General features: G+C 40.4%; 1 protein-coding gene across 3 annotated transcripts in view; it reads right to left on the reverse strand.

Annotated features, from left to right (window-relative positions):
* Sin3a (SIN3 transcription regulator family member A) overlaps positions 1-9,492 on the reverse strand; it is an 80,679-nt gene that overhangs the window by 42,997 nt on the left and 28,190 nt on the right. For all 3 annotated transcript variants that reach the window (XM_008844874.1, XM_029569227.1, XM_029569228.1), the window contains exons 4-8: positions 6,159-6,265; positions 5,012-5,294; positions 3,323-3,574; positions 1,887-2,039; positions 1,598-1,756 (exon numbers count right to left, since the gene is read on the reverse strand). In XM_008844874.1, the coding sequence (XP_008843096.1) occupies positions 1,598-1,756; positions 1,887-2,039; positions 3,323-3,574; positions 5,012-5,294; positions 6,159-6,265 (954 nt within the window). The remainder of the gene's footprint in view (positions 1-1,597; positions 1,757-1,886; positions 2,040-3,322; positions 3,575-5,011; positions 5,295-6,158; positions 6,266-9,492) is intronic.

The raw sequence follows: 9,492 nt of genomic DNA on the forward strand, positions 1-9,492 counted from the left end.
AATCCGAAGCAAACAAAACAGAAAATGAATTAACAGCTTCTGCTCTCTGCCTATGGTATGTGGGGAACTATGAGCACTAGCATACTGTTTCTACCTGTGTATCATAAAGTGTGGAAGGAAACATATCTAAGTATTAAGCAGAGTCTTGTAACCTACAGAATATATTGAAGGGGTGGGTTAAAGTGCTCAACTTGATTTCAAAACATTGCAGATGGGCGTGGTGGTGCATGCCTTTAATCCCAGCACTTGGGAGGCAGAGTCAGGTGGATCTCTGTAAACTCAAGGCCAGCCTGGTCTACATAGCAAGTTCCAGGCCAGCTGGGGCTACAGAGAGACCCTGGCTCTTAAAAAAGAAAAAAAAAAAAAAAAAAAAAGCAAGCACCAAAAAATGGGGTCCTTCCAAAGTGTTGGCAACACCTACTGTGCCAGTCCTTAGAGTCCACTCACTGGCTACCAGTCCCAGTCATCTTTTACCATTAGAAATTCCCACTGTTTTTTTTTTTTTTTTAAAATAAAAATTCTGCAGACACCTCTCTCTTCTACTGCTTGAGAAATTCAACATTCAATGCATACATATAGACTTCTCCCTGCCACCCACACACTAATCAAAGACGAATGCAAGCTTAGCTTTCTACAGACAGATGAGCAACGTTTACTATAACAAACATCTTGTGGTGATTTACTAACAGGAACCTAAAACTTCCCTCTTGTACAGCCCAAAATTTCTCATTAGGGACACAAGTAAGATCTGTCAACTCAATACAGAACTAAGGGCAGAACAGAGCCCTACTCAAAGTGCTCAAATACGACCGTTGTACTGCCTGTACTACCCTCAGAAGAATTGAACTACTTACTGCCCCTGAGATTCTGAAATAATTATCATCAACCTCAAGAAATCTTCTACCTGGAGCTGGAGAGATGGCTCAGTGGTTAAGAACACTTGCTGCTTTTGCAGAGAATTTGGGTTCTGTTCCCAGCACCCACATGGTGGCTCACACTGACTCTAACTCCAGTTCCAGGGGATTCAACACCCTCTTCTGACCTCCAGGCATGCATATGGTACACTTAAATACACGGAAGCAAAACACTCATAAAATTAAAAAATAAGCCAGGCATGGTGGCGCACGTCTTTAATCCCAGCACTCGGGAGGCAGAGGCAGGCGAGTTTCTGTAAGTTCTAGGACAGCTGGAGCTACAGGGAGACCCTGTCTCAAAAAGACCAAAAAAAACCCCAAAACAAACAAACAAACAAACCAAATCTTAAAAAAAAAAAAAAAAGAGAATTTTCTTTTTGTAGAACAAGGCAGGTCTAACACATCAAATCAGGTGAGAAAAATCAGTACATCTTGGAAAGCCTGGGTAATAAACAAAAACTGAGGTGGAAGCTCACAGTAAAGAAACACAGAAAAAATATAGAAGAACAGGTTACCAAGTAACAAATGGTCTTCTAGCAATCTTACAAAGCCAGTAGCAAGTTTTGTTCTGAATATCCAGTACCCAACTATTCGAATTCAGTTAATACACAGCTACCCTCAAAAGCAATTGTTGACTGGGTTTCATGTGCAAGTTTAAATGAGCAGATCCTGCCCTCTCTCACCTTCACTGGAGGAGTGGTTCCTGTTCCAGAGTGCCTTCGGATCTGGCAGCCATTCTGGCTGGGCCTCTGTGGCTTGTTATTCAGTTGGGGCTTCTTCACTGTACCTCCATGGTCATTTCTCACAGAATCTACCTTCTCAGCAGTAGTTTTGCTTAAAAGCTGATTAAAACACATGAACGAGATTAACGCTCTGATCAAAGTAACTATCATTTAAAAAAAGCCCCCTCCTCATTTTTTTCAAACATGTAAGATAATAATCCTAAGCAATGTTTGTCTAAATGAAACTTACCACTGAGCTGTTGGCATCTGGCAGGAACTGTCCAAACTCTGATAATAAATCTTCCTGGTTTTTAAAGAGACGAGCCACCTGGGCATATACCTCCTGCTCAGTCAAAGCTGGAGTGTAGTTCCCTCCAGCTTCCTTGGCATTTCGCTGTTCCTTCTGAAGGATGACGAGGGGAGCAGGGAGATGGTAGGGTGACTGTTTTGAATCTTATAATACTGAACAACTACTTTCTGTACTGTTTGATATGTATATAACATATCATCTACTTTCCTAAATAATTTTTAAATTTACTTATAATTATTTACACACACACACACACACACACACACACACACACATATGTGAGTGTCTCTAAGTACACCATGTGTGTACAATACCCACAGAGGCCAGAAGAGGGTGTCAAATCCCCTGGAACTAGAGTTAAAGACAGTCGTTAGCCAGCATGTGGGTACTGGGAATTGAACCCTGGTCCTCTGTAAGAGCAGCCAGTACTCTTAATCACTGAGCCATGTCATATGCCCCTGAAGAAAGTTCTTAGTAGTTATTTAGATTGCAGTTTCTTAAGTTGAAAGATGAGGTGCAAGATAATTTCTTACAGGGCTGGAGAGATGGCTCAACGGTTAAGAGCACTGATTTTTCTTGCAGAAGACCCAGGTTCAAATCCCAGCACCCACATGGCAGCTAACGACTGTCCATTAACTCCAGTTCCAGGGGATCCAACAGCCTCTTCTGTCCTCCGAGGGCACTGCATGACACGGGTGCACTTCCATACAGGCATAACACTCTTATACATAAAAATAAAATATTTTTTTAAAAAGATAATTTTTATGAAACTAAGGTAGAAAATGTGAATGGTCAGAGGGGTCCTTTAGTCAACTAATAAACACATGACATTACAGAAATTCCTCAGTCTTCTATTGTAAATTAATCAAGGAACATAAACTGCCCTCTAAACTTCCAATATGAAACAGGTATTTCACTTTAATAGACTAATACCCTTAAAAATCTTTACTACAGGAAGGGCTGAAGAGATGGCTCTGTGGTTAAAAGCAATGGCTGTTCTTGCAGAGGACCCAGTTCGATTCCTAGCATCCACACTGCGGCTAACAACCATCCATAACTTTAGTTCCAGGGAGCCTGATACCCTCTTCTAACCTCTGTGGGCACTGCACAACACAGGTGCACTTATATACATGCAGGCAACACACTTATACACATTAAAAAAATAGATAAATAACAAATTAAGTATATTTTAAAAATCTTTGCTATTATAAAGGGCACACAAAGCAGGCAAGTAAAACTGGCTTCATAAATACATAGTTTCTAACTATATTCCCAGTAAGAATTAGTGGACATAATGGATATTCAAGTTCCTCTCAGACTTAATACCCTCTGAGGATAGCCTTGTTAAGACAGACTTAAAAGAATAATTCTCTTACCTGATATGTGTGCAAAATCTCTAAGAATGCTTTGTAGATGTCTGGCTGGCCCTGGAATCTGTTCTTGATCTTATTAACATAGTTGATAGCATGATTAAACTCCACAGGCTGATTGTTTTGCAAAGGTGGGGCCGATCCCAATGAGATTGTCACTGGTGTGTGAGGCTGGACCGGTGGAGAACGTGGGGATGCATATGGTGGGAGTGGGGGAGTCTGCTGACTGGCTGGAGTATGTGCTTGTAGCTGGGAAGGCTAAAAAGAAAAAAGAATTTTTCTCAGGAGCATAGATGATTTGACATGGAGGAAGAAAATTCAAATCAAAAAGGACAAGGTATCTAGTTAAGTCATATTCTTCATTTACTCACTCAGGCCTAGCCATACAACTCAAATCATACAGGTCAGAGGTGAAAGATACAGAAGTTTTACATATTCTAATAGTAATCTGAGCCTCAAATTTTCTAACTACAACCTCAAAACAGGAGTCTTTTTTTTTTAATTTTTATGTGTATGCATGTATTGCCTGCTTCTAGGTAAGTGCACCCATGTCATGAAATGCCTGCGGAGGACAGAAGAGGCTGTTGGATCCCTTGGGACTGGAGTAACAGACAGTTGTTAGCTGCCATGTGGGTGCTGGAATTCGAACTGGGGTCTTCTGCAAGAACAACCAGTGTTCTTAACTGCTGAGCCATCTCTCCAGCCCCAACATGAGTCATTTCTAATCATAAGGATATTTCATATACATTTTGACATTCACTAGTTTAACAGGTGAAAATTAAAACCTAATTATACATAGATTTTTAATGTGAAGAATAACAAGGTAATTCAACATGCAGTGTTTCTTGAGCAGCTCTATTCAACAGAGCTCCTGAGGACAAAGGAGAGCTTCTTCTTTGCACCATCCTCTACAAGAGCCACTAGCCACTTGTGAATCTTGAGCACAGGAAATTTAGCTAGAGTACCTAAAATACTGAATTTGTTCTAATTAAAATTTAATCATATGTGGCTAGTGACACTGTATCAGATCAAGAATGTAATTTTCTTCTGCTTGGCTTGATATGAGCTAATTTGGCAAACAGTAACTTTTCTTTGTTTATGATTTTTTGAGATAGTATCTCATGTAGCTCAGGATGGCCTCATTCTCTTGTCTCCGCCTCCCAAGTGCTGAGATTACATGTGTATGTTATAATGCCTAGCTCCACAACAACTTTTGTAAAATGATGAAAATGTAGGTATAGCCCAATTTTGACCATGATCAAATTCTCATTCCTAAGCTAGTGGCAACACCTAGAGTCCCAGGTACTCAAAAGGCTGAAGCAGGAGACCACCTAAGGATTTTAAAATTAGCCAGCCTGGGCAACACAGCAAAACCCACTTAAAAAAAAACCATACACGGGCATGTGCACATGCACACACACACACATACACAAATACAGCAAAACACCTACACCCACACACTCTATCCCTATGAAGTACTACTACAAGTCACCATGGTTCATTAAGCAGAAGTTCAGGACAACAGAGTCCCACAGGCTGTACACAGAACTATATATATATCTATAATTTGAACCATGCAATGGTAAGAGGTCAGCATCTTCTCTAATGACATCTGAGTCTTATACAGGGAAAATGTCAAAGAAGTACTTTCTAGGGTATGCGTTTCATATGGTGTAACACTTTCCAAGTGCTCACCTTGCTGACTTTGGCAGGTGTGGGCTGAGGAGCTGGCTGAGCAGGAGTTGGGGCTGATTGGGCTGAAGGTTGGGAAGGATGCTGAGGTGGTGGCTGAGGTTGGGGCTGGATGCCATGGGTGGGGATCTGATGAACCTGGCCAGGAGTTGTTACATTCACCATGTCATTAGTTTGCACCTCAATTTTGTAGCCAGGAGGCAAGAAGGTGTTGAAGCCCATGATTAGATCAGGATGGCCTTTAAATAGCTGTGACACACGACTAATCACTCCTGGAGTATCAATACTGACAAAAGAAAAGGGAAAAAGGGGGAAAAAATGAGAGGCAAGTTAGGCAAACTTTAGAAGAAAAATCTTAACTTTTTACTAGGTTTACTCTAAAGAGAAAAAAACACAAAACTCTATCTGCATATTGCAACCAATGAAAAATAACTCAAATTTCAAAACTGTTTAGCTTTAGCACTAGAGGCTTGATCACAATTTCGAACAAAATATACATTCATGGTAACAATTTGGTAACAGTTCTGTGAAGTAGATATACAGATGGTACAATTAAAACTGTAATTCCCCAGGTAAGGCTAAAGCTTTGATATACCAGTACAAATCATATTGGGCATGTGTTTGCATCATTCAGGTCAGTTATGCTCGTATAACAGCTCACTGTGCCAAAATGGCAGGGCAGCTTATACCAGTGAAAAAAGTCAAGGAGCCTAAAAAATTAATAGTTCCTTGATTTAAAAAAAAACACTAAGGCTGGGCGTGGTGGCACATGCCTTTAATCCCAGCACTTTGGAGGCAGAGGCAGGTGGACCTTTGTGAGTTTGAGGCCAGCCTGGTCCACATAGTGAGTGCCAGGCCAGCTGGGGCTACAGGAAGACCCTGTCTCAAAAAGATAAAAAAAAATAAAAAATAAAAAAGAAAGAAAAATGTACCAGTATAGAGAAAACTAAAACAGTGGCTAATTTCCATCAAGAAACTAATATACAGTAAGGAATGGTGGTACGTGCCTCTAAGCCCAGCACTCAGGAGGTTGAGACACTAGATCACCTAGAATTCAAGGCCAGCCTGAGCTAAAACATTCTCCCCACAAAAAAAAAAAAAAATCAATGTATCTAGCATAAATTTAAGTGTACCCACAAGTATCTATTACCTCTGAGATTTAAATTCCTTCATGATATCAAGGAAATCATTGTAGACCTGGGGCTGACTACCAAACTGCAGCTTCACCTGGTCAAGATAGGACAGGGCATCTTCCACCTGAAGCAGGGATAAATTTCAAAGATACACAAAGTCAAAACATGTAACAAAAACCATCTATGCCTAAATAAAGATAATAAATGAATTATATATGAAGTATTAGCCCATCAACTCATAAAATCTGCAGCCCTGACTTGGATAATTCTGGGAAGAATGATCAGTAATTAATAATTACATTAATATAATACTCATTTCGTAAGTACCTACTGAGATACAATATGGCAGAACCAATGCAGGTATTAAACATTCAATGACAAGTCATAACCCTGATTCTACAGAAATCTGTTCATACCAAGCTAGGAATCTTAACACAGTGGGCATTAGAGAATAATCACTGAAGCCCCAAGAGCACACAAAAAGAGCATCGCTTTTCTCTCCAAAGAGTGAGGGCAGCCTAAAAGGTGATTCATAAACAGAAACTTAAGGACAAACACGTTAGCAAAAAAATCATGTCCAGTGAAGAACGTCAGAGGAAGCACAGGGGCAAGATCCCAATGGTATGTTTACACCAAAAACAATTTAGTCTAGCTGGAAGTACTTAGATAGGAAGCACTAAAAGATAAAATTAGCTGGAAGATCTATATCCTGAAAGAATTTTATAAAGCTTGCAAAACTAACTTAATTTTTTGCATTTTCATGTATTGTAGTTGGCATGATAAAAGAGACTTGAAAGGAAATTTGAAGGGGCTTCAAAGACAGAAAAATGGGTAAAATGCTCAAAATGTGAGCACCAGGACAGGGGACTGGATCCCCAGAACCTACACAAAGGTGAGCATGGCACATACAGGCAGGTAGATGTGCCCATGTGGGAGTGGAGAGTGGAGGTCAGAAGACAACCTTAGGTTATTCCTCGGGTACTATACATCTTTGAGACAAGAATCTCTCGCTAGCCTAGAACTCCCCAAATAGGCTGTGCTAGCTGGCCGGTAGGTCCCAGGGTTTTACCTGTGTCTACCTCCCCAGTCCTGGGATTAAAGCACATGCCACCACATCCAACTTTTTAAAAGAGGGTTCTGAGATTTAACTCACTTTATCAACTGAGCTATCTCTCCAGCTCATTTTCTGGTAGTATAAGTGGGGCCTTTACAAAGTGAATAAATCAGCTGGACATGGTGGCGCATGCCTTTAATCCCAGCACTCAGGAGGCAGGCGGATCTCTGGGAGTTTGAGGCCAGTCTGGTCTCCATAGCAAATCCACGCCAGCTGGGGCTACAGGGAAACCCTGTCTCAAAAAGACCCCCCCCCCCGCCCCAAAAAAAGAAACTGAATAAATCACAGGAGTAGACATCATGAATTCCAAACAGTGATTTAATAGAAGAGTTAGAGGAAACTAATACTGATGCTTTGGGTCCTTTTATGTTGTACCATGTGAGGACATTTAAGGCACTGCTTTGGAGCAAAGACTTGGCCCTCACCAGGCATGGAACTGATTATGAATTTCCCAGCCTCTAGTTCTGAGAAGTAAATTTCTAGTACTTATAAGTTACCTAATCTTGGGTATTTTGTTAAAGCAGGACTAGTGATTTAATACAAATTATATTTCTAAGGTCTGTCTAAAATGGTGCATATCTGTACTCCCACCTGTAAAGGAGGCCAAGCGAAATCTCTTGAGCCAAAGAGTTTGAGACCTGCCAGCATTACAGAGAGATCCTATCTCAAAACTAACCTGCTGTCCAAATTTCCATGATCAAGGTTAACCAGAGTATTTCAGCATTGCTACAGCACAGATCATAACACATGCTTAATTCATACTTGTTCTACGGTTATACTCTACAAACTTAAATGTTTTGCTCATGACCACATTAATGGAATATAAAATTCAAAGTTTAGGAGCTAGAAAGATGGCTCAGCGGTTAAGAGCACTGGCTGCCCTTGCAGAGGACTCAGGTTCAGTTCCCAGCACCCACTTGGCAGCTAACAACCATGCCTAACTCCAGTTCCAGGGGATCCAATGCTCTCTTCTGGTCTCTGTGGGCATTGCATGCAGTTGGTACACTTACACGTATGTAGAACAAATACTCATACCTATAAATTTTTTTTTTTTAATTAATTCCAAGTTTGGAGCTGGAGAGATAGCTTAGTGGTTAAAGAGCACTGACTGCTCTTCCAGAGAACCTGGATAGAGTTGCCAGTACCCACATCGCAGCTTACAACCATCTATCACTCCAGTTTCAGGGAAACAAATGCCCTCTTCTGGCCTCCGTGGGCATTGTATGACACTTATATACATGCAGGCAAAACACTAATACACATAAAATAAATATAAAATCTTTAAAAAAAATAAAATTCAACACCAGGCATGGTAGTGCAAGCCTTTAATTCCAGCACTCAGGAGGAGGCAAAGGAAGGCAGATCTCTGTGAGTTCAAGGCCAGCCTGGTCTACATAGTGAGTTCCAGGACAGTTCGGGCTACAGGGAGTCCCTGTCTCAAAAAGACCAAAAAAAAAAAAATTCAGAAACTACTTTTAAAAGTTACACAATTACATAAACAATTTATCAAAAATAAATATGGGAAGGCATGGTGGCATATGCCTTTAATTGCAATACTTGAGAGGATGAGGCAAGAGGATCACTTGAGGCCACACAGTGTTACATAGCAAGACCCTGTCTAAAAAACAAGTTCTTTCTGATTAGAAACAAAATCATCAATGAGAAGTAAGTGTCTGAATAACATTTTATATGGACTTAAGCCTAATGTCTGGGACATGTAATCCCTCAAACTCTTAAAGAAATATACTGATCACTTTAATCCTTGGTTATACTTCCATTTTGGATGTTTAAGACCATACAATTTATTTTTACTCTTAAGGTCATTGGAGGATCTGTATCTCAGGGGTCACATGGGCTTGGGAGGAGCCCCTGGCTCCTTTCTTTTACCAGTTCCAACTATGTGAAGATAAGTCAAAGGTCCAGCTTGACCCCATTGGCAATTTGGGCAACCTCTTCAGAGGATGGTGTGGTAAGAATAGGAGGTAGGAATTGGCTAGGCAGTTAGGGTAAAAAGACCCCAAAGAAAAGCAGCCAGTTTCTTGGCTAAGTCAAAATGTCCTTGGACCTCTTAGCAACATACTCTGTTCAAAGACCAAAAATGTCAAAAAAAAAGATTGAAGGGTTACCTCTTTAGAGGGAGGAATGTTAAGAGTAGCAAAAAGCCCCATTACTAAAATTTAAAAAAATAAAATAATAATAATAATTAAAAAAAAGAGGGGCTGGAAAGATGGTTCAGC

The sequence above is a fragment of the Nannospalax galili genome, unplaced genomic scaffold (genome assembly GCF_000622305.1).
Source record: "Nannospalax galili isolate Female #2095 unplaced genomic scaffold, S.galili_v1.0 scaffold1622, whole genome shotgun sequence".
Taxonomy (NCBI): Eukaryota; Metazoa; Chordata; class Mammalia; order Rodentia; family Spalacidae; genus Nannospalax; species Nannospalax galili.